The sequence below is a fragment of the Crassostrea angulata genome, chromosome 6, assembly GCF_025612915.1.
Source record: "Crassostrea angulata isolate pt1a10 chromosome 6, ASM2561291v2, whole genome shotgun sequence".
In the NCBI taxonomy this organism is placed as follows: Eukaryota; Metazoa; Mollusca; class Bivalvia; order Ostreida; family Ostreidae; genus Magallana; species Magallana angulata.
Genome location: NC_069116.1, coordinates 46,641,598 through 46,666,748, shown reverse-complemented (window position 1 = coordinate 46,666,748; position 25,151 = coordinate 46,641,598). Strand labels below are relative to the sequence as shown.

Here is a 25,151-nt window from a genome sequence, read left to right as displayed (position 1 = left end):
TGTAATTCTTATCGGAATCGGGATTCATATCCTTGAAAAGGGGGATAACTCTATAATACCGTCTAACATCCTACTTTTTGTTTTGAGGTTCAGCTTCAAGATTCCGCGGTACTTTCATTCGTGACATTTTGCTAGGTAGGAAACCGTGATATTATGGTGCATATTGAATTTCTCCATTAACTATTTGAAGCCAATCTTGTGACATCAATATATAAAAAAATTGCATGTAATTTTTTTGAACCACTGATAAGCAGACAATAGGCATGTTGGCAGTAAACGTTATATTTTAAAAAAAATGTATATATATATATATATACAGATTCTCTTTAAAATTTTAAATACGCTAACGTATAGTACAGGAGATTATCTCTACATGTACTTTAATTTGTAGGCTAACTGTATGTTATCTCCAGTAGATATACAGGTGTACAGAGGTCATCGATAACTGTCTATGGTCAACATTTAACATTATCCAATCTGATACAGCAATGGGCAATTTATTCAAATATATGTTATAGCAGATTAAAATTAAAAAATCAATAGATTTCATTGGAACAAACTGACATTTTAGTGTATCATCAATAAAGTAATGAACAGATTTAGATGCATTATACCGGTAATTAAAACAATCTTTTTGATTGCATAGATGGAAGGATGTACAGATTCCCTCTACGCATACTAAGGGCCCCACATCTATTGGAGTCAGTCTGTAGTTTATCACACAGAATTCAAGCTTCTTCAGTGATGGCTCACCAGAGATCGAAGACGACAAAAGCAGTCATATTTGACTTAGGTGGAGTTGTTGTGCCATCACCATTGGCAGCATTTATAGGTATACAGTATATGCACCAGCGAATTATATGTATTGTCTTGTTAAATGAGTTTTTTAATGGAAAATTTTAACACTATTTGCATTCTTTAACTGAAATAAGATGTACAGCACCATTCCAACATTAAGATTTTATGTTATCAATAGGTTAAACATCTTTGATTGCAAAGCATATCGAGAGACTATGACATCAATAATCTAACGAAATGTCATAATATAGCATTGTTTGTTCTATTTAAATCCTTTCTGCATGATAGTATTTATCACAAAGTAATGCATATCATTTGAATTATAAAGTTGTTGAAATGAGAGTTGCATTTCTGAATATGGCTATAGAGGCTTTTTTGTACATGTATAATATTTTCTGCTGGAGAGTAAAGCAAATTTTATTTTGACAAAGAGTATGAGAAGAAGTTGGATCTCCCTAAAGGCAGTATCTCACGGACTGTGGTAGAGAGTGGAGACAATGGGGCGTGGAATCAGCTGGAGCGTGGAGAGATCACTCTTTTAGAGTTTGCCGAAAAATTCAGCAATGAAGTTTCTAAAAGGGTAAAAACATTTCTACAACTATATCGATAATCAAATTTTATGGTGGAAGTGATACGACAAATGTAATTTGGTATCTCATATATTTTTGTACAAAATGTATATGCATGCATTTATAAACACATTTCATCAATCTAATTAATAAAATTGTTATGTCAAGATTTATACATGTTCCAAACAGGAGATGTTCATAAAACTGATTTTATTGTAGGCAGGGAAAAAAGCAGATATGTCAGGGCTGCTGAAGTTTGTGGGACAAAATCTGGCAATACCAAACCAGTCCATCATAGATGCAATAAAATGTCTGAGGATTGAGGGCATGAAAACGGCCTTATTAACCAATAACTGGAAGTGGGAGGATCGAGAATCAGACTGGAATATGCCTAGGTACATTGGGCCTAAAAAAAAAAATTGTGCGTTTAGGGTAACCAGACCTTACCTACAGAAATGCCCCGATCCTACCATTTTTAGATGTCTGTTTTTATCCGATTGTGATTTTCATATAATTTCCATTAAAAACATGTTTCTTCATCCAGAAAAAAATATGATAAAATAAATTAAAATCCCTACCTACCTAACCTAATTTTTTCAGTTTAGTTAAAAACAAACCTTCCAATATATTCTTAATTTTGATGGTCTAATGGATGTTCGGAATAAAGGAGCTAGAGAAAGATTTGATAATTTTGTACAAAATCATTATAATTATGAATAATGCTTATAAAAAATCTGCAATAGACCCGGGGCCCCATTCTCTGATGATAAAGCTTCCTCAAAATATCTGAACTCTTGTCCATTGTTTCAGAGAATTGTTTGATGTAGTTGTTGAGTCCACTAAAGTGGGTTCCAGGAAACCGGAGCGAAGGATCTATGAAATCTGTCTACAGCAGTTGGATGTCAAACCAGAGGAGTCTGTGTTTTTAGATGATCTGGGTGTAAATCTAAAGGCAGCCAAACAATTAGGGATCAGAACCATTAAGGTGACACAAAAAAATTGAAATACACATTTATATAGTGTAATTATACCCCCCGAAAACGAAGTTTGGGGGGGTATATAGGAATCACCTTGTCCGTCTGTCTGTCCGTCTTTCTGTGCAATCGTGTCCGGTCCATATCTTTCTTATGGAGAAACATTGGAAGTTTTTACTTCACACAAAGATTGCTTATGACCTAAGGGTGTGTCATGACCTTGACCCTAGGTCATTCGGGCAAAATCAAGGTCACTGGCAGAAAAAATACAGAATTCGTGTCCGGTCCATATCTTTCTTATGGAGAAACATTGGAAGTTCTTACTTCACACAAAGATTGCTTATGACCTAAGGGTGTGTCATGATCTTAACACAAGGTCATTTGGGCAAGGTCAAGGTCCTTCCAAAAAAATACAAAATTCGTGTCCGGTCCATATCTTTCTTTTAAAGAATTATATGAAGTTCTTACTTCACACAACGATTGCTTATGACCAAAGGGTGTGTTATGACCTTGACCCAAGGTCATTTGGGCAAGGTCAAGGTCACTGGCAGAATATGTGCAAAATTTGTGTCCGGTCCATATCTTTCTTATGGAGAAACATTGGAAGTTCTTAATTCACACAAAGACCGCTTATGACCTAAGGGTGTGTCATGACCTTGATCCAAGGTCATTTGGGCAAGGTCAAGGTCAGTGGGAAAAATAGTGCAAAATTCGTGTCCGGTCATTTTCTTTCTTATGGAGAAGCATTGAATGTTCTAACTTCACACAAATATTGCCTAGGACCAAAGGGTGTGTCATGACCTTGACCCAACTTCATTTGGGCAAGGTCAAGGTCTCTGGCAGAAAACGTGCAAAATTTGTGTACGGTCATTATCTTTCTTATGGAGAAGCATTGAATGTTCTTACTTCACACAAATATTGCTGATGACCAACAGTTTTAAAAAAATAGAGCAGTTGTTATTTATAGAAAATGGACGGTGAAATAGATTCATCCAATATTTTCTATAATTGGAAAAATACAAGCATTATGATTTTTATCTTAGCGGGGGTATCAATTGTGAGCTTGCTCACAGTACCTCTAGTTATGTTAGAATTACTGCCAAAAATGGAGCCAATATTTGAATTAGCTGTGTTATATCAAGTATTTCTTTTTACATTTCAAAATTTGCTCTTGTTTTAAAAGTTCGTACTACCGAGGTATTGATTGTATTCTATCTGCAATGCTATTTCAATTGAGTAATGGCAATTATGGTATTCTAGGCTTGCTTTTTATGTGCATAAATGAGTAATGTCAAGATAACTTGTTTTTCTTTTCTTCTATTGCATTAATTATAAAGTAAATGATATTTTCTTATGTTACCAAATTTGGTATCATCTTAAGAATTTTAAAACTTTTAGTTTTTATGAATAGTTACAGTAATTTATGTATAAAAGAAAGTCCTTTTTCACTTCATTACATCAATGTCTATCTTTAAAGAAAGGAAAAAGCTGACTGGTGAAACTTTTGCAGGTATCAGATCCAGACAAGGCTGTCCTTGACCTTGAACAGGAAGTTGGTGGGCTCTGTCTGCGGAGGTTTGTTGATGATACCACCACTGTACCGGAACATCTGAGGATTCCTCTTGACAGACTGGAGACTTACTTCAACCAACAGCTCAATCTGCACTCCTCTGGTACAGACATGTAGCTACACTTAGTCAACATTTGTAAAGAATATTCAATGCATTCAATATTACATAGCTACACTTAGTCAAAATTTGTAAAGAATTTTTTAATGCATTCCATATTACATATACACATGTACATGCAAAAACTACCAGGTTCAAGCCACCCAATGCATTTGTAGAATTCCAATGCCCATGTGCTATGATTTGATTTGGTCATGTTCTCCCTATTCAAACATTAATAAATAAAGAAGTGATCTCAGTTCCCATGTTTGATGCTATCATATGAATTGGCAAGTCCTTTGACTGAGGATGTTTTTAATAATCTCTTTGGTTTTCAGAACCTCCTGTCATCCGATGTTTCCAACATGGCCAGTCCAATCCGACATACTATGTATACTATGCAGACAAACACCTTGTTCTTCGTAAGAAACCAGTGAGCAAATTCCTATATCCCTTGGTTAACATTTTTTTTTTTATGTTTGTGAAAAATTGATGTTTTACTTATTGGAATAGCACTGTATTTTTTATGCTGAATAATGCAGTGATAATCTACTTGTAGCCTGGGAAACTCCTTCCCTCAGCTCATGCGGTGGAGCGAGAGTACCACGTGATGAAAGCTGTGGGACAGTGTGGCGTTCCCATTCCTAGGATGTATGGGCTCTGTGAGGACAGTAGGTCAGTTAAACTTCTTCTTTTATTGATGACAGTAGGTCAGTTTAGTCCCATCCTTGTTTTCTGACTGTGATAGCCTTTGACCCTTTCACTGGCTTTCAGGACAATGGGTCAGTATACTGTAGATTCCTTATTTTTTATGCGAGTACATAATTCCGCGATTCAAACATTTTCCAACGAATCGCAGGAATATAAAATCACGAATGCCGAATTTGTATTGTAGTTTCATATTGTGAGAATATGACTGAAAAATAAGCGAAATTTTAAAATGCGCGAGATGTGGTTTATGCGATTTTATGCGGGTATTTATTCAAGCGTTTAATTAGGAATCTACAGTTATATACCCCTGATTTTGAATAACAGCATAAAGTATGTACATATGTAGGTTCTTATGATCATGATGTAGAACCCAGTGTCAGTAAAAATCCTTCCTTTATACTATGACTCTAGACTGGTAGGGCATTTAACCTGTTGGGTTGTATTTTCAAATTCTGATTTCAGTGTGATTGGTACCCCATTCTATGTGATGGAGTATTGTAAGGGGCGGATCTTTAAAGCAGTGGAGTTACCTGGAATGACGAAGCAGGAGAGACGAGACATTTACATGGCCATGGCCGATACACTCTGTAAGATTCATAAAGTGGACATATCAAAGGCAGGACTGGATGATTATGGCAAAAAAGGTAGGAGAAAAAACTTAACAGGATTATAATGGTTTTCATTTCAAATCTTCAGAAAATCAGATGTACAGAAAGCTGAATTATAATACTAGGAACTGTTGGTTTTTTGTTGTTGCTAAATCTACATGTATAAATATTGGGAGAGTATTCCTGATTATGTCTTACACATCAAGTTTTATAACGTCATTATTATAAGGTTCAGTAAAACTTGTTTAGTACAGACTCGAATATAGCAAAATCTTGCAAGGAGCGAAGTTTTTTTTAGTCCTCTTTACAAATCTTTGTAAAATTTTATGGTTATCATGAATTCGGATATAAACAAAACAGATATACTGAATGATTAATTGATTCATGCAGAGGTAAACAATCATGAATTTTAACACTTTTAATGAATTTCTTTACAATTTAAAAGTTTGCACTACCATTTAACTTAATAGTTTGAATGAATTTATTTTCACATAAATTCTTCAATTTATAATATGATTATTAAGGGTATTAAAAGAATGTATATTCATTTGAAGCCTCAATTAGCAAAAATTGTAGTGTGGTGAAAGAAAACATGATTATGGTGAATTCGCTAAAATTATTATTACGAATTGTTCTAGACTATTGATATAACAAATTATGGACATAACAAAGTCAATCCATTGGTCCCTAGGACTTTGTTATAACCGAGTTTTACTGCATGTACCGGTACATAAATTGAATAGTTTCATTTACTGCAATAGGGGGATATCTGAAGCGCAACCTCAACCGCTGGACCAAGCAGTACGAGGCCAGTAAGACAGAGGAAATAGAGGCCATGAACAAATTGATAGATTGGCTTAACAAACACATCCCAGAGAAAGAGGCTGTTACAATCGCTCATGGAGATTTCAGGTTCATTAAGTCTGTCTTATGTGTATGTGTGTGTGTGTGTGTGTGTGTGAGAGAGAGAGAGAGAGAGAGAGAGAGATTAACCTTCATTTATTTTATTTAGACTTGACAACCTTATTTTTCACCCAACGAAGCCTGAGGTGATTGGAGTACTTGACTGGGAACTTTCTACAATAGGAGATCCTATAACAGACCTGGCAACATCCCTCATGAATTTCTACATGCCACCCAATTTTATCATGATCAAATGTAAGTTTTTCACTTTTACACATTTCTAATCATGATTCTGTTTATTTACAGATTATTTGGACAAGGAATCTTATTATATCCGTTTTGTATTCATATCTATTACCATTTTATGTTGTCTTACAGCTTTTAAGAACTTTGATGTGCCTTCACTTGGAATCCCCAGTGTTGAGGAATTCCATGCTATTTACTGTCAGAAGATGGGGATACCTTCTGTTCCTTCCTGGGACTTTTACATTGCCTTTGGACTCTTCAGGTTTGCAGCTATTCTACAGGGTGTCTACAAACGAGCTATCTCAGGTAAATAAGGATAACTACAAATGAATTATTTCTCTATCTCAGGTAATCCTTAAAAATCTCAGATGCAAAGAGATATCTTGAATCATTCATTATGCACTGTTAATAAGGATGAAAGCAACATTTTAAAAGACATATATCTTGGTATGTTTCATGAGTCTTAAAGGATATGTGAGCTGGTAGAATACACAAGTCGATAGAGTAGATGAGTTGATAGGATATGTGAGTTGGTAGGATACACAAGTTGATAAAAGTACATGAGTTGATAGGATATGAATTGTGGTAGGATACACAAGTTGATAAAAGTACATGAGTTGATAGGATATGAGAGTTGTAGGATACATGAGTTGATAAAAGTACATGTACATGAGTTGATAGGATATGAATTCTGGTAGGATACAAGAGTTAACTGAGTAAATGAGTTAATGGAATATGTGATTTTATAGGATACATGAGTTGATAGGGCACATGAGTTAAATTGGCATGAGTTGATATGATATGTGAGTTGATAGATATGATACATGAGTTTTAAGGATGCATGAAATAGTAGGATACATGTTTTTAATAATAGCATTCATGCATTTTATAAAATAAACAGTTATCTCTTTAGACATGATGAAAACAAGATTAGCAAGCATTCTTTTGATAGACTTGATAATCACAAACTGTGCTAAAAAAAACCAATCACACATCCAAATATCAGTTAAAAATACTTCATGATGTATTGTGGACTTCTTCAAACAAATCAGAACAAATTAAAATATGGATAAGGAATTACACGTTCACAATATTTTATACAATAGAAAGGGGAAGTAAATACAGCAAAAATGTTGAAAGAAAACAAAATATATCTATACTTATAAATCAAGACATTTTGCCAATAAACTACGAAATGCCTGCACTAGAGTTACTGCTTACACCTTTTAGTATTTCATTATGTGAGGTGATGTATGTAAGCTATAATTGAATTTTATCTGATAAGTAATTATTGAGAAATAAGTTAAAAACCTATTTTTATTTTCGATAAACCAGCCTTAAAGAGCAAATATAGGAGTAAGGTGGTTGACGTGCTTTGGCAGATCTAAGTCGGGGAGAATTTGCGTTGAAAATATATGCTTGCAATGTAATAATATTGATTGATTACGTATTGGGTGACTATACATGTATTTACTGGTAACTTATTTAGGATATACATAGAAAATAAGACATGACAGATGTAGAGTAAACAAAATGAGCCAATTCGTTTCTTGAACATGTGATTTTAGTTTGATGGAAAGAACTTTCCAGAACAGGGTAACCAAGAACAGGGTTGACTAATTTAATTACATCATGGCGGAAAGTGTAGGGAGAGTTAATCATTAGGCAGTTACCTTGAATCTGACAAGTTTGGTATAAGTTATGCAAATAAATATGTACATATACCAGTGTTTTTAAGGTGGTGTGGGACACCTCCAAGTTGTGTGATGTATTAATTATAGAAGTAAACAATAAAAATAAGTATAATTTTATAAATAGTTTCTTTCCCAGAATTGCTTTAACAGCTTAGCAGTTTGGGTTAGACGATTCACTATGGATCTGTAAAGTCATGAGTTAGAATCCTGCAGGTCTTTAAAATTACCCTTCAAAAGTTTTTAAAACGTATTTTTTGGTAAATTATTGTAAAGTTTAAAAATTCTAAATCGGTGAAAGCATTTTATTTATGATGTATTTTAATCCATATCAATATCCACAGATGTCCCATACCATCTTGAATTATGTTCAATTTTATACAACTACAGATTTGTACATATAGAAACCTTATGCATTATTTACAACGAATAGATGATGTAGAGAGGAAAGTTAAATGGGGATGGGGGTGGGGGATGGGGTGACAGTCTTTTATCTAAAATTTGTATTTGGGACAGTGATTAAAGATATACATGTAGTGAGATTTTACCTAATGAACAAAGTTAAGAAAAGAGATATGATGCACTATATACCCATGCACTCCCTACAAGAAAAAAAGTATGAATCATATCTGTATTACTTTTGACAAAGTGGAAGTTTTCTGCTCCAACACCTTTATACCTTGTGGTAATATATACTGGTTATGCCGGTAAACAGGTTTTGTAGTTGGAATTAGATACATATTCAAAGGATATTAAACAGATATAAGTTTATTTAAATAGGTACTTCCAGTATTATGTAATTTAAAGTAAATATTATGTGCATGTATCTGTATAACCAATACACCATATCTTGTTATCTACCTGTACTTGTACCTAAATCTTCACCTGGGTTGAATATCTAGGTCATGTCAGAAATCAGACTGTCCTTCTTCAGGTAAGACATACACCTGTTATATTGGTCTTTCTCTCTGCTAAAATTAGGTGCCAGAAGAAGTAACTCAGCCATGATGATTGGCAAGTGTCCTATTGCTCATGGTAATAGAAAAAATCCTTCCTACCAATATTGTACAGTGGCTTGATTATAGTATATAGTGTCTTCAAGCAACACTGTCAGCAAAGAGAGAAAGCCTATACAGAGTTCTAAGACTGTTCTGTCAGTTATTTGAGTTTTCTTCTTCTCCCCGAAGTTTTTAAAACCTGTACAGATGAGCTCCAAAGATCATTTACCGTTTTAGTGTCTGACCTTTTACTTTGGTGATGAAAAGAGACCTGTACAAGTTGTTATCAAAATACATGTATAAATATGCACATCAATATAATTGGTCAGAATTATATATCCTTTCTACATTGATTAGACTTCAGTACCAGAAGGAAATGCTGAAAATAATTACCTTAAGTTAGATTGAAATAAGTGTAGATTATTGAAGTTATGAAATAAATGGTAAAACACATATTTTCAAATAAGAACAAAATTGACCAGACATCCCTTTTGTGGGAGGCTGACTCTTGAAAAAAAATGATATGTTTTATCAGGGCTGTCTCTAAAAATTGAAGTAGAAGGAAGAAATAAAAATGTAGAAGGGGGTCTAGGGGTCTTGCTGATAGCTACAATATGTTTGAAATGCAATAATAGCCGGGTAATTAAGGCATTATAGGCAGGTGAATTCCCCACCCCTCGGTTCTTAGAGACAACTCTGGTTTAATTAACATTATGTGCTTGAAATACCTGTGTGTAGAGTTGGTCATGTATTAACAGGACAAGGTAGCTCTCCCAATTCCAAGTTGGTCGGAGAATTTGCCAAGCTGATGGCTGAGGAGGGTTGGAAGATTGCCTCTAACAGTAAGCTGCCACCCACACTGTCTGCTACTGGTGGGGGGATGCAGCCGCAAAACGCTGGGGGAAAGAGAAACTACAGCACTGGCCCTGGGGAAACCACCAGTAAGAAATCTTCAAAATTAAATGACACAGACATTGCTTATACTCTCATGAGATTGTATAATGCTTACTGTACAGGTAGTTGATAGTTGTATCAAGTTTGATAAAACTTTATACTTATTCTTTATACTCTACTGTTTTACTTGCTTCATAATCGTTATGAATTTATTGTGAAGGTATATTCACTTATAAAGCTTTGAAGTCTTTTTAATCTCTATAATATGTACTATAAAAAAAACATACGATGAAATTATCTGGAATATTATAGAAGTCCATCAAAGCTCGGTTTACCATTGCATGATCTTTTTTACAGGTAATATGGCTGTATCCCCCGATGGATTGTCTCCAAGGGCTAAGAACATCTACGATCGGGTCAAGGACTTCATAGAGAAAGAGGTCAAACCCACCGAGAAGCAGGTGATAGATTTCTATAAGGAGGAGCAGAATCGTTGGAAAGTCTGCCCAATCATCACAGAGCTCAAGGTATTGATGAATGATATAAACAAGTTGATAAATATAAGCTGTTTGTAAAGGGAAGTGATGCATATTTTCTGTGTAAAATCACAAGAAGCAGTCCTCGCAGATTTTAAAATCTTGCTCTTATATTTCAGACAGTTTTGAGCAATGTGAAATCATAAAAAAAATTGGTGCTCATGATTTTACATTCTCGCGATTTGATGCAAAACAGCGGAATTGTGGAATTAAGTACTCACATAAAATGAAGAATTTACAGTAGATAATATGAAACCCTAACATTTTATGTAAAGAAATTGCAAGTGGTAAAATCTTGTAACTACAAGATACATACACATAATTATGAATATCTATTTAATCTCTAGATTTATTACCAGATTTGTTGTTTGAAATCAAAGCAAAGTTTGTTGTCTCTGTCTAGGCAAAAGCCAAAGCAGCTGATTTGTGGAACTTGTTTCTTCCCAAAGAATCAGACCCGGGAATGAAGTACGGTGCTGGCCTCAGTAATCTGGAGTATGCATTTATGTGCGAGGAGATGGGCAAATCTCCAATTGCACCAGAGGTTAGCTTCTGTCTTTACTGTTATTAATCAAGTTTTCTCTTTTGTTCACTTTTGGTGTGACTCTTGAATAAATCTGCCTATATATTAGTAATAAAACAAAGGTGCTTGTTTTGATATAAAATAAATATTTGGCATGCATCAATTATTAGCAGTATTATTTTCTTTCCAAACTATAATAAATTTGTTTGCTTTCATCCAGGTGTTTAACTGTCAGGCCCCAGATACAGGTAACATGGAGGTGATAGTCAGGTACGGAACAGAGGAACAGAAGCGACAGTGGTTAACTCCCTTGCTGAATGGAGAAATGAAGTCTTGCTTTGGGATGACCGAGCCAAAGGTATTTATCAGGAGAGAGAGGGAGGGAGAGAGAGAGAGAGAGAGAGAGAGAGAGAGAGAGAGAAATGAGATATTTTTCCTGATTTTGTGGTAATTTTTTTAGTGACTGACTACTGTTGTTGACAGGTAGCCTCATCTGATGCCACAAACATTGAAGCCTCCATAATCAGGGAGGGGGACCATTACGTTATCAATGGACACAAATGGTGGACTTCAGGTAATGTAAGGTCATGTATACTTTTTATCTGCTATTATCGGTCCATGTTATATACTGATGTACATTTTCTGCAGCTGTGATAAATTTTGTACCAGTATGTATATTGAAAACTTGATTATCAAGTGATTATGCAGATTTTTGAATTGTGTTTAACAGGCAGATTAAATAATACTGGACAGACAATCATTAAACTCCCAGAAACAAGAATGTTCATAGTTCAGAGCAGGTATATATGTGAAATATGTATCGGATTTCTACAGGTGCTTTACACCCGGACTGCAAAGTCTGTGTGTTCATGGGGAAGACAGACAAGTCAGCCTCCACCCACAAACAACAGAGTATGATCCTGGTCCCCATGGATGCCCCGGGGGTCAAGATTGTCCGACCCCTCACTGTGTTTGGTTATCTAGACTACCCAGGTCAGTTAAACATCAAATATTATAAATTTGTTCATAACCACAACAACTGCATTTAACGTACATGCATGGATCTAGATGAGGTCATGGGGGTCAGGCCTCCCAGGAATATTCAGACTTGCTTAATAAATTCACATTATAAAATATCTGATAATAGAACATGTACCCCTATTCCATAAAAAAAACCCACCAGAACTATTTCTCAGACAATGTATGGATCCACACTTGAAGTAACTTTAAATGACATAGAATTATAAGTACATTGTGTATAAACTGTTCATTTTCAAATGACAGCTGGACATGCAGAGGTGCTGTTTGAGAATGTGAAGGTTCCCCTTGGCAACATGTTGCTTGGAGAGGGGCGTGGGTTTGAGATTGCTCAAGGTCGCCTGGGTCCAGGCAGGATTCATCACTGCATGAGACTGATCGGCAATTCTGAGCGAGCTCTAGAGATGATGCTGGAACGAGTAGGTCTTACTTATAATTAAACATGCATTATTATGTCACAATCAAATTTTTAAAAGTGGACTGCATTGAGAAAAAATTTATCCATTGTAATGTCTTTAATAATTATAGATTTTTTAGAGGTGAGAAAAAATTCCATTGTAAAAGAAATACTTAACAGCCATTTTTTATTGAATTTAGACACAGAACAGGGTTGCGTTTGGTAAGCCTTTAGCAGCACAGGGAACCATACAACAGGATGTGGCTAAGTCCAGGATAGAGATAGAACAGACTCGTCTATTGGTGCTTAAAGCTGCTCACATGATGGATAACTATGGCAACAAGGTAACCTAAGTTTTCATTATTACTTTATCTCATAAAAAAAGTGTACATCATGAAATAACTTGCATGTGCTTTCTTTTCTTATTTTTAAAAGGTCGCAGCTCCAGAAATAGCCATGATCAAAGTAGCAGGTCCAAATATGGCACAGCGGGTCATTGATCGTGCAATTCAGGTCAGTACTTTTAATAGTACATAGCTCGAATTTACATGTATACACCACAATTGCACCAGGATAAATGGTATTTCCCGAATCCTCAAATATATACGCATCATTAAAGCTGAACACTGCTCGTAAATAGGCACCGTCTGCCATACATGTATTTCTCTTTCATCACTGATGTCCCTACCACCCCTATATAAGGCACAGACGTCTAAACAGTTCAAAGTACTTTGCTGTAGATGTCTCACCTGTGTGGACATACATCTCGACTCGCCGTATTACTCGGTCGCAATGAATTTATTTTACGTACTTTTTTTCAAGCTAGGAGAATACTAACATCAAATAAGTTGGTCAATGCATTATTTACAAACAGAATATGCACATAGAATAAGAAATAAATGCATAAAATCGAAAGACCACAAAAGGAATACTACACGCGACAAGTTTCAGGTGTGCAATCGGGTGTAACGGAATCGAAGGGTTTATATACCAGGTATCTGTTGACGGCGACTATTTACGAGCAGTGTTAAGCTTTAATGTTTATAGTTAAACCATCCAATACTTTGACATTTTTCATATTTTGTTGTTTTACCTCTCAATACTCAAGAATTTTTTAGCATTAGAAAATTTATGATTTATTTTACCTTAGAGAATATAACATATATTCCTGATTTAAGTAAGAGTTTAATGTTTAAATTTGGCCATAGAATTGTCAATAACTCAATACTCCAACTAACAAAGTTTTGGGGGGAATACATCATGTATGTCAGATCCCTTTTTATAAATAAGGTTGAGTCCTTCTTAGACCTATCTAGTTCTTTATATATTTTTAATTATTCATCACATTTTTACCATCTTAACTTCCATGTAATTTTGAAGAGGAAGGATACATGGTGTATAAAGTGAATTGATTGAAGAAGGGTATTTGGGTCAACCATGAACAAACCACATACAAATAAATTACATATGTAAAACAGTACAGAATGGGATAATCTTTTAGAGAATGAACAAGCTAAGCTAATGATAAAATATTCTCATCTAAACACCGTTACATTCTAATTTTTGAAATTGACAACAAAAAACCATTTCTGCCATGACACCTAGATTTGCATTATATCCAATTATCAATTGTATTGTATAAATACCCTTGAAATACTTGAACAAGCGACTGAGGTATGATTGTTAACTGGTTCCCTTCTAGGCCCACGGAGGAGCAGGGTTGAGCGACGATTTTCTTCTTGCCGGAATGTTTTCCTCGGCTCGAGTTCTGCGGCTAGCAGATGGCCCAGATGAAGTTCATCTACGAAGCGTCGCTCGTCAGGAGTACAGAAAGCATAATTTAGCAAAACTTTGAAAGGTGCAAATTTTTATGTTTTCAGGACAGTACTTACATGTAAAACATATTCAGTTTAATGTATATGCTATTTGCCAGAATATGATTTTTCAACAAGTTATTGTTGATTTGATGTAGGACATATCTGTATTTACTTACACATTTATGTTTGTAAAGGACATTTATAGTGATGCACTTGTTTTTATGGAATCTGATTTCTGCTAAAAACATGGACGAATAGAATACACTAGCTATACAGCCAAATATAATGTGTTTGCAGGATTTTATTTACAATATGAACATGCAAAGTTTATTGCCAGAATGGCAGCAGTGGAGTATATTTAGGAGTTATTGGAGGTTTACAGCAGAGATCTTTAATCTCTATTTATAAGCATAATAAATATGTTTATGTATGTAATTAAGTTCATTTTTTCCAAGTATTACCTGGTACTTTAGAGATACTCGGGTTAGAAAGTACATGTAACAGAAATAAACTATCAACCAAATTGTGTGTTAGATGTAGAATCACAAAAAATTTAAATATTCATATGAGTCAATACCCACACAAAATATATTGGAATTATTGGCTTTCTTATTTATCTAATAAACTGTGAATAAGTTTTCATAATTAGAAGGAAATTCCAGTTGACCAATTATATTGACATACCCAGTATAAAGGAGGAAATTTCACTAGCTTTGGAATGTTTCTCAATACAAAGCAGTTGTTAGACGTCGTTTTTATTTGTTGGAAAATCTACAAAGTCTTAAAATTGGTAATTTTGAAAATATTTTTGCAAAAAAGGTTACAGTATTTAAAAGAATGAAGGCTTCTTCTCAGTTTACTATATTTATTAGTGTATACCCAGTAATCATATATGCATGCTTTTACACATGCTTATCTATGTTTTAATGCATGAATTAGAGTTTTAATAATTTTGTTTTGTATCTATGACTTCCGTTTCTGTTTTTCAGGTCCATGGTGGCGGCGGTGTATCCTCCGACTTCTGTTTAGCTCATTTGTACGCTAAGGCGAGGGTGTTACGCTTGGCCGACGGACCGGATGAAGTTCATCTTGGGCAAATTGCCAAGTTTGAGTACAGAAAGGCCAAATTATAATGAATACAAACTCAAACTGTTGAACAATGACGTGTCTGTGATTTTTATACACTGTGATCAATAAGGATGGTTATATCATGCAATGAACTCTGAAATTAACCATGTACATGAATATTAACCATGTACATGAATATTAACCATGTACATGAATGACGGCATTTTTATACAAATACAAATGTATATTGATTTTTGCTTTATATTAATTGTTTTATAAAAAATAAAATTTTGTATACTGATGACTCGTTTGGAGGTTAAAGTGTCATTTAGTTTTCATTGAGCATACTGGTAATTTTCTGCATTCCTGTAAAATACTGCGTATTTACTTCTTTCAAGGAATTGTTTTGATATTACCATTTTAGAAAATGAACACAATAAGCAAAATACAAATAATTTTTTTTTTCATCATTCTGTAGGTGAGAATTGATAATTATGCATAAGAAGAAAAAAGTACGCCTTGGAAATTTTACTAACAGAAATTATCAAATATTGGGGTTATTCTTCTAACCTTTCTTTTTTAATGAATCCATTATACCAATTTATGTTTGTAATACATGTACTCCAATAGCAAAATTGTGTGCATTTTGTTATTTTGAGATAATCCCTTTTATGTTTCTTACATATCAGGTAGAAAATGATATTGCTAATCACAGACTACAATAAGAAAAATCCCTATTGTAGTATTTTTATATTCTGCTTCTAAGTGCAGAAAATTGAAAATTTCTAAATATTCCAAAAGTAAATGTAACTGTAATTTGAGATGGTCCCTAAAAACAACCATTACTAAAGTGTCAAAGGGTTAGAGATCTATAAGATTTTATTTCTCTCATGCATTGTATATCAATAACAACTATAATATACATTGTACAAGTAACATTAACAAGACCAATACATTAACAATCATTTATAGAAACAGCAGCTGAAATTAGCCAAACCTGAAAAAGAAAAAATAGCTTAGCAATATACCAGTACACACAACATGCACTTTATTGAAGTAACTGTGTCACTGATAACAGATCAGATAAACTTGTGGAAATTTTCACTATATCTACAGTGGAAGGTCACGGACATGTATTTCAAGGTTGTAAATTGTTCAATTAGATTCACTTTAACAAGAGGCCCAGGGGCCACATCGCTCACCCGAGCAACAATTGCCTTAATTCTGATCAAATTAGCATTACAGTATCAAAATATCTTGACAACTAAGTACAGTAGATCTTGCAAAAAAAAAAATTGAAAATCTGCCAATTTTTATCCACCTCTTTCTTTTGGTAAATACCAAGCCCCTTTTGTTGTTGTACCTGTAAGAAGATTTTTCTCTATTCCTATATACCCCCCCCCCCCCCCCCCATTTTGTGGCCCCACTTTTCTCTAGGATATCATGGTTTCATCAAACTTAAATTTGCATAACCTGTACTTTCACACTAAGTACTGAGTTTTGGACCGAAAAACTTTCCCAGAATATTTTTAAAGATTTTCTCTATATATTCCTATGTAACAAGAACAGAATTCCTGGGTCCCCCACCAGTCAAGCAGTATACTAGTATCGACCAAGGCTGATTTAGGAACTTGACCAAGATATTAGAGGTATAAACATTTGGTATCAATTTCATGCAAATCCGTCAAAATTTGTAGGCATGAGAGTGCTTACAAGGTCAATTTTTGGATAAAACGGAGTCATTATTGTGGTCAAAGTCCCATAACTCCAACAAAAAGTATCGACCAATGCTGATTTTCGAACTTGACCAAAGTATTAGTGGTATAAACATTTGGTATAAATTTAATGAAAATCCATTAAAATTTGTAGGCATGAGAGCGCTTACAAGGTCAATTTTTGGATAAAACAGAGTCATTATTGTGGTCAATGTCCCATAACTCCAACAAAAAGAATCGACCAATGCTTATGTTTCTTACATATCAGGTAGAAAATGATATTGCTAATCAAAGACTACAATAAGAAAAATCCCTATTGTAGTATTTTTATATTCTGCTTCTAAGTGCAGAAAATTGAAAATTTCTAAATATTCCAAAAGTAAATGTAACTGTAATTTGAGATGGTCCCTAAAAACAACCATTTTGATCCACTAAACTGTCAAAGGGTTAGAGATCTGTAAGATTTTATTTCTCTCATGCATTGTATATCAATAACAACTGTAATATACATTGTACAAGTAACATTAACAAGACCAATACATTAACAATCATTTATAGAAACAGCTGCTGAAATTAGCCAAACCTGAAAATGTGGGTTTTTAAATGTAAAACCCCTGTTTATAAGATATCCATACTTACCTGCATCAACTATTTGCAATGTGCCCGGGCTCCTACGATCATGCTCGAACATTAAAAACATTAGAGTTATCTGCCCCTACTTGGAACTCTCCTTTACTACTTCCGTTCAGTTTATGTGAGGGACGACACCCTAATTTATCCACCTCCATATAACCTTAGAAGGGGAGGTGGGCGGGGATGCAGGTAAGTATGGATATCTTATAAACAGGGGTTTTACATTTAAAAACCCACAGTTTATTTCAATATCCATACTTACCTGCATCAACTATTTGCAATAAATAGAATTTGTAGAACACAAGACAAGGGAGGAGGGAAGGTAATACAAGTAATTAAATTAATTACTCACCAACTGCTTATTTCCTCCTCTTTTTCTTCGCCCAATGAGCTGTCTCCAACACTGATGCTCTGGCGAAGCTGTCCTCTGAGCCCACATCCTTCAGATAAAAGGTAGTCAAAGTTGTCTCTGAGGCCCAATGTGCTGCTTGAATAATCTCTTGAAGAGAGGCACCATTAAACAAGGCCCATGAGGTAGCAAGACGTCGAGTGTCATGAGCCCTAACATCACCCAATGTCAAATCTGGTGAGTCATTGTAAACCTGCTGAATCAGGGACACAATCCATCTGGAAAGTGTAGACTTAGCTGCCACTTTGTGCATATCCGATTGGTATGTAATAAAGAGATTTTCAGTCATCTGACGTAAATCTTTAGTCCTCTTTAAATATTCCTCCAAACATCTGCATGGACACAACAACAAGTCCTTCTCATCTGTGGCTAAACGGTTAAATCTAGGAATGAACATAGGCTTCCAAGCCTTGTTTGCCCTCTGAGTCTTTGCTAAAAACTGTAAATCTGGAAGGAGACGTATCCCTGCTCTTTCAATTCGCAAATTATTGGTATTAACTGAAAGAGCCTGAAGTTCACTAACTCTAGCTGCTGTTGCCATTGCAAGTAAGAAAACTGTTTTCCAGGTAAGATATTTCAAATTACATGCTGCTAATGGCTCGAATGGAGATTCGCATAAAGCTAACAAGACGGACGGCAAGTCCCAGTTAGGTAATAAAGGTTTAACACATGGGTTACTATTAAAAATGCCTTTTATCAAGCTTGAAAGGTCTGTGTTAGAACTGACTGATCTTCCTCTCCATCCTGCATGAACAGTAGCTATGGCTGCTCTATACCCGGCTACAGTATTTGCCTTGCAACCTCTCTCTTCATGCAAATAAATGAAAAAATTAGCTAACTCTTCTACAGAGGCTGAATATGGACAAATATGCCGTCTATTACACCAGCTTCTGTAAATTGCAATTCTTGCTTGGTACATCCTCTGTGTTGAGGCTCTTCTTGCCTGTTTAATGTACTCCTTAGCTTTTGAAGAAAACTTTCTCTTACTGGAGGAATACTGGAAATTTTCCATACCACCAGATTTAGAGACTCGGGATCGGCATGCCTTATCTGACCCTTCTTTTGAGTCAGCATGTCTTCCGTGATTGGTAGTTTTCTTGGAATGTCTACCAGAAGATCCAACAAGATTGGATACCATGACTGTCTTGGAGAGTGTGGAGCAACCAACACCAGCAAACATGGCTCCTTCCGCACTTTCTGTAATACCTGGGGTATCAATACTGGCGGGGGAAACGCATATGCAAACATTCCTTTCCAAGGTACACTGAGTGCATCTACTGCCCAAGCCAACTGATCCGGAAAGGGGGAGCAGAACACTGGCAACTTCTTGTTCTCCCTCGTTGCAAACAGGTCTATGTTCGGAGTGGAGAACCTCAGAAAAATCTGGTTCACTAACTCTTGTTTCAGACTCCACTCTGTTATCCGAACTCCCTGTCGACCCCTTGACAGATCGTCTGCTAACACATTCTTTTTCCCTGGTATGTGAGCAGCTCGTATTACAATCTTCCTGATTTTGCACCAGTTGAATATCTCCCAAACCAGGCAACACAGTTGAAAAGACTTTGTTCCCCCTTCCCTGTTGACATATGACACGACTGTCGAGTTGTCGCATCTCAAAAAAACTCTTTTGTTCAGTAGTATGCTTTCGAAATGAATCAGAGCTAATTGAACTGCTCGCATTTCTAACCAGTTTATGTGGCAATCTCTCTCCCTGGTACTCCAGACACCCGAGATCTGATGATCTTCCAGGTGAGCTCCCCAGCCTTGTGTTGAAGCATCTGTCCACAATGTCACACTGTGTGGCTGCTTCTCTTGTAGGGACACTCCCTGAAAAATGTTCTCTGCTTGTCTCCACCATTCTAGATGGTGCAGTAATGTATCCTTCACTGGTATAGACTGCATTAAACTGTCTTTGTGTGGGCGCCAAAAAGACAACAGGTAAAACTGTATTGGGCGCATATGTAATCTGGCAAAAGGGGTCAAATCGATGACTGATGCCATTAACCCCAGTAGTCGTAAAACCTTCTGTGCTACCACACACTTCATTTCTGAAATAGTAGCTATCTCCTCTACTATTTTCTGAAACCTCTCCTCTGAAGGAAGGACCAGACCCCTTCTTGTGTTGAACACTGACCCCAGATAAAGTACAACTTGTGACGGGTTCATGTTCGACTTCTGTACATTGACAATAAGACCCAAATTCTGGATTAACTGAAGGGTCTCTTCTAATTGCCTCAACAGTAATGTCCTGTCTTGACTCTTGATCAGCCAATCGTCCAAGTACATGAAAACTTGAATCTGCCTCTTTCTGAGGTAACTCCCAATAACTGCCATCAGTTTTGTAAAAATTCTCGGCGCTATTGCCAACCCGAATGGCATTGCCTTGAATTGGTAATGCTGACCCTGCCAACAGAATCTCAGAAATTTGCGATCTGCTGGAAACATGGCTACGTGAAGGTAAGCATCCTTTAGATCTAGAGATAGTGCCCAATCTCCGGGGTCTATGGCTCTCACTATGCTTCTTAATGTCTCCATTTTGAAATGAGGTACTTTTAGGTATGTATTCAGAACTCTGAGATTCAGAATAGGTCGAAATCCTCCGTCCTTCTTTGGGACTAGGAAGAAAGTGCTGTAAAATCCCTGGCCTATCTGGTCTGACGGGACTGGTTCTATTGCATTTTTTTCTAATAAGCTTAGAACCTCTTCTGATATAAATTGTTGCTTCTTTGCATCTATTATAACTGTAGTTCTTGTTCCGCTTTCTGCCGGTAACTCTTTGAACTGAAGACGAAGTCCTTCCTGGACAATGTTCAATACCCATTTGTCGTTGGTAATCATTTTCCAACTGTCCACAAAATTTGGTAATCTTGCCCCTACCTGGGGAGAAACCCTGGCTAACTTCCTGGTTTGCCTGCAAGGTTCTACTGGCAGTGATTCCGTACTTAATACTTGGGGGCTCGAAACCCCAACTGATTATTATCCGACTTCTTCGGAGCTGCTGCTGACTTGTCATGATAATTAATTCTCTTCTTAAAGTTCCTGTTTTCAGTAGCCTTACTGCCTGTTCTCTTAGGAACCTTAGATGCACTTGCTTCATTCAGTCTTGCATCTCCTCTCTGATCAAACTTGCGCTTCTTGGAAGCTGCATAATTATCCTTACCCCTTAAATGTTGGGTCTCTTTCGCATCTCTTATGTTATGCAATACATCAAAATACTTTCCAAGGAAAAGATCAGAGCCAATTGTTGACAAATTCTGTAACTTTGACTCAGTAGCCTTATTCTTGAAGGCCATGTCCTGCAAATACAGACTTCGTCTGGCTCCTACGGCTGTTACAATAACTCTCGATGTTACATCAGCCATTGAATTAAACAACTGCACAAGAGCTTGCAAAGCCTCAGTCTTATCTTCATCAGACTGAACTGTATCCAAGTAAGACGTAATCATTGATCCGTAAGATATTTGTCTTAACAACAGTCTCGCACTCATATCTACCTTGCGAAACTCTGAATTATAAGCAGCATTATGCTTGTCGCTAAATCTGAAACGACCCTTGGCATTTCCTGTCTGACCCTTACCCGACTGAGTCTTGCTATCTGTAATGCCCTCTTCAATATTAGAGTCGAGACTTGGCACTTTACAGAATTTTGCAAAATGATCAGCTGCTACGGCATATTTTTCGTCATCTCTAGCTCTGAAAGCACGGATTTTGCCTCTAGTCTGCCATTCTTTATCTACATTCATGAAGGCTTGAATAGAAGATCCCTCCAACAGAGGCCTAATCTTAGAAGACTCCTTGTTGCACTGTAAATGTTGCGATACATACGAGGCATACTCCTGTTCTGGCTTATCGGCCTCTAAAGGAACTTTCAGATCTGATGCCATTTTTGTTATAAAGTTCTTCCAAGAACCTGAGCCTTCTACAGATGCAATTGTAGATTCGGTCTCATCACACTTGTCATTCGACTGAGATCTCGAATCATCCAAGGACTGATCATCATCATCTACAAACTGATCGTCTCTGGCATCTGCAAGATCTAGAACGTCAGGGCTAACTGACCTCGTTTCTCTCTCAAATCTGTTAAACCGTCTGTTACTTGCATTTCTATTTGTATCTGCATTCACAGACTCACCTGTGGTTTTAGAACCAGTAGAAGTCACGCCAGGAGAAACGTTCTGTTGAGTCATGAGCTTTATTCTGCTGTCAATAAAAGCATTAAATGCTTGCTCTGACCAATTCATAAAATTCGGTTGTGCACTCGGAGGTGCTACCGGAACGAATGGCATCTGCGCTTGGCCGTTCAGAGACGTCAATTGTGCAGGATTAATGGACACAAAAGCTGTGTGCGGGTTCCATTGTCCGCTCGGAGGCAAGGACTGAACTTGTGAGGCCCTTATTTGTCCGCTCGGAGGCGGTGTTGGCCGAGTTCTGTCTCCCATGCCGCTCGGAGACGGCGACGACATAATATTCTCACCAACCGTCGGCTGTTCTCTCATCTCGCTAGATGCCGCGGTTTCTCCAGGCTTGTTTGCCTTCGCTAAGGCCTTATCCACCATCTTGGTATACGCGGTCCAACGCCCCGGCGTCCAGGCCTTACAAATTTCACAAGTAAATACTTCGGTACACAATCTGTGACGAAAACACTCTGGGTGATCGTCTATAACGTTCATTTCCCGCGAACACTGTGAACACTTCTTGTAATTATCCATATTTAATACTTTACACGACCGTAGGTTACGAAAAGAACAATAAACTAGACACGATCTCGTTGCGAGCAACGAGGAGGTCTTCCGTTCGATTTTTAGAATGAAATAAGACATCATCGACTTTGATTTTCGACAACAAAACATGTTCTGGAAAAAGGAGTTAAGTACTAATGCTTTATTGTATCGCTTTTTATAAGTTCTCTTGCTTTTTTAAATACTTGCATTTCTTTCAATTAAGATAGAAAAGACCAAACTTGTTTACTTCTGGTTCCTAAAAACCCTAATTGGGTAACGCAAGAGAAAATCATTATATTGTTAGGGATATATAAACGTATTATGCCTAATCTAGCTTTAATAACCTTTCACAAAACATCTCTCAGTAAAGGGCTGGAAATTAAAGACTTTAGAGCCCTTTGGTCCCCTAATTTGAGGGGCCAGCCCCTTTTTCTTAATATCAAATAAAAGGTCATTTAATTCTGAACACATTTTGTTCTACAAGTGTTTAAAAATTCGTTACCGTTCTAGAGATATAAGAGAAAGTAGGTTTTAGGGGCCGGTCCCTTATCTCCTTTTAGGGGCCGTTTAACGAAATTTTGACGGTTGCATATTGTTAAGAACATCATTTTGAACAACTTTTCTTCTGTACTGCATTAAAAATATATTTCCTTTCTGAGATATGGATGATCAAAATTTTGGACTTTTGGCCCCTAAAACCCCTTAATTACGTAACATATAACAAAATATTTACACTGCTTGGATACATAACTGTGAGATAAACATATTTGCTTCTATAACATTACACAAAATATCTCTCAGTAAAGGGCTACATATTAAAGACGGTAGAGCACTTTCGTCCCCTAATTTGAGGGGCCAGCCCCTTTTTCTTGATATCAAATAAAAGGTCATTTAATTCTGAACACGTTTTGTTCTACAAGTGTTTAAAAATTCGTTACCGATCTAGAGATATATGAGAAAGTAGGTTTTAGGGGCCGGTCCCTTATCTCCTTTTAGGGGCCGTTTAACGAAATTTTGACAGTTGCATATTGTTAAGAACATCATTTTGAACAACTTTTCTTCTGTACTGCAATACAAAATATTTTTCCTTTCTGAGATATGGATGATCAAAATTTTGGACTTTTGGCCCCTAAAACCCCTTAATTACGTAACATATAACAAAATATTTACACTGCTTGGATACATAACTGTGAGATAAACATATTTGCTTCTATAACATTTCACAAAATATTTCTCAGTAAAGGGCTACATATTAAAGACTTTAGAGCACTTTCGTCCCCTAATTTGAGGGGCCAGCCCCTTTTTCTTGATATCAAATAAAAGGTCTTGTAAATATAAACCTTTTTTACATTACATCTTTTAACAAAATATTTTTCAGAAAAGAGATAAACACAGAAAACCTAGAAAAATTACGACGTTTTTTTAAACTCAATTTTCAGGTCCAGGCGAGCTTCGACGCCTTTTTTAACAGACAAATTTGATCGACATCATACACATCTACAATCTTTTGTCTACAATCCCTGAAAATTTGAATTCAATATCTTTTATAGTTTAGGAGTAATTCCATGGACAAACTAAGCCTCCAGAAATCGCTATTACGTTAAAATATCGGAAACGGAAATGACGTCATCAATATAAAAAATTTCCAATAAGGTTCAGATCAATATCTATCAGATCTGAAAGTTTCACGAAAATCGGCTGAGCCATTTCCGAGAACTCGCGCGGACAAAATTTGTAAGAAAAAAAAGAAAAATAACTAGACACGATCTCGTTGCGAGCAACGAGGAGGTCTTCCGTACGATTATTATAAGGATATGTGACGTCATTGACTTTGATTTTCGACAAGAAAACATGATATGAAAAAAGGAGTGGAGTACTAATGTTTTTTTTTTTTTTGGTATCTCTTTTTATAGAAAATCATTATGTTGTTAGGATATATTAACGTATTATACCTAATCTAGCTTTAATAACCTTTAACAAAATGGCTCTGAGTAAAAGGATATAGGTAAAATACTTTAGAGCCCTTTGGTTCCCTAATTTAAGAGGCCAGCCCCTTTTTCTTGATATCATTTGAAAGGTCATCTAATTCTAAACACATTTTGTTCAACAAGTGTTTAGAAATTCGGTATCGTTCTAGAGATATATGAGAAAGAAGGTTTTAGGGGCCGATCCCTTATCCCCTTATAGGGGCCGTTTGACGAAATTTTGAAGGTTGCATTTCGTTAAGAACATTAT

At 36.1% G+C, this 25,151-nt stretch overlaps 2 protein-coding genes across 5 annotated transcripts in view; one reads left to right on the top strand and one right to left on the bottom strand.

The window, feature by feature from the left end:
* Positions 1 to 37: 37 nt before the first annotated feature.
* On the top strand, positions 38 to 15,740 carry LOC128187072 (acyl-CoA dehydrogenase family member 10-like). 2 transcript variants are annotated; one of them, XM_052857162.1, is made up of 23 exons: positions 38 to 135; positions 647 to 832; positions 1,230 to 1,378; positions 1,587 to 1,762; positions 2,178 to 2,352; positions 3,852 to 4,014; positions 4,347 to 4,441; positions 4,568 to 4,683; positions 5,182 to 5,363; positions 6,089 to 6,239; positions 6,340 to 6,485; positions 6,609 to 6,782; positions 9,924 to 10,106; positions 10,417 to 10,586; positions 10,999 to 11,139; positions 11,339 to 11,476; positions 11,602 to 11,692; positions 11,953 to 12,111; positions 12,403 to 12,575; positions 12,754 to 12,897; positions 12,989 to 13,066; positions 14,256 to 14,411; positions 15,360 to 15,496. In XM_052857162.1, exons 2-22 carry the CDS (start codon positions 655 to 657, stop codon positions 14,406 to 14,408), a joined length of 3,135 nt encoding a protein of 1,044 aa, XP_052713122.1. In that variant the 5' UTR covers positions 38 to 135; positions 647 to 654; the 3' UTR covers positions 14,409 to 14,411; positions 15,360 to 15,496. The 2 variants fall into 2 exon arrangements, with proteins under 2 accessions (XP_052713122.1, XP_052713124.1); XM_052857164.1 differs by lacking the exon at positions 14,256 to 14,411 and having other exon boundaries at positions 15,360 to 15,740.
* A 551-nt stretch (positions 15,741 to 16,291) lies between these two features.
* LOC128187071 (Fanconi anemia group J protein homolog) overlaps positions 16,292 to 25,151 on the bottom strand; it is a 31,888-nt gene continuing 23,028 nt past the window's right edge. For 2 of the 3 annotated variants that reach the window (XM_052857159.1, XM_052857161.1), the window contains exon 30: positions 16,851 to 17,736. In XM_052857159.1, the coding sequence (XP_052713119.1) occupies positions 17,695 to 17,736 (42 nt within the window). In that variant the 3' untranslated portion in view covers positions 16,851 to 17,694. Of the gene's footprint in view, positions 16,436 to 16,850; positions 17,737 to 25,151 lie in introns of those variants that run through there. The other variant, XM_052857160.1, reaches the window with a different exon arrangement.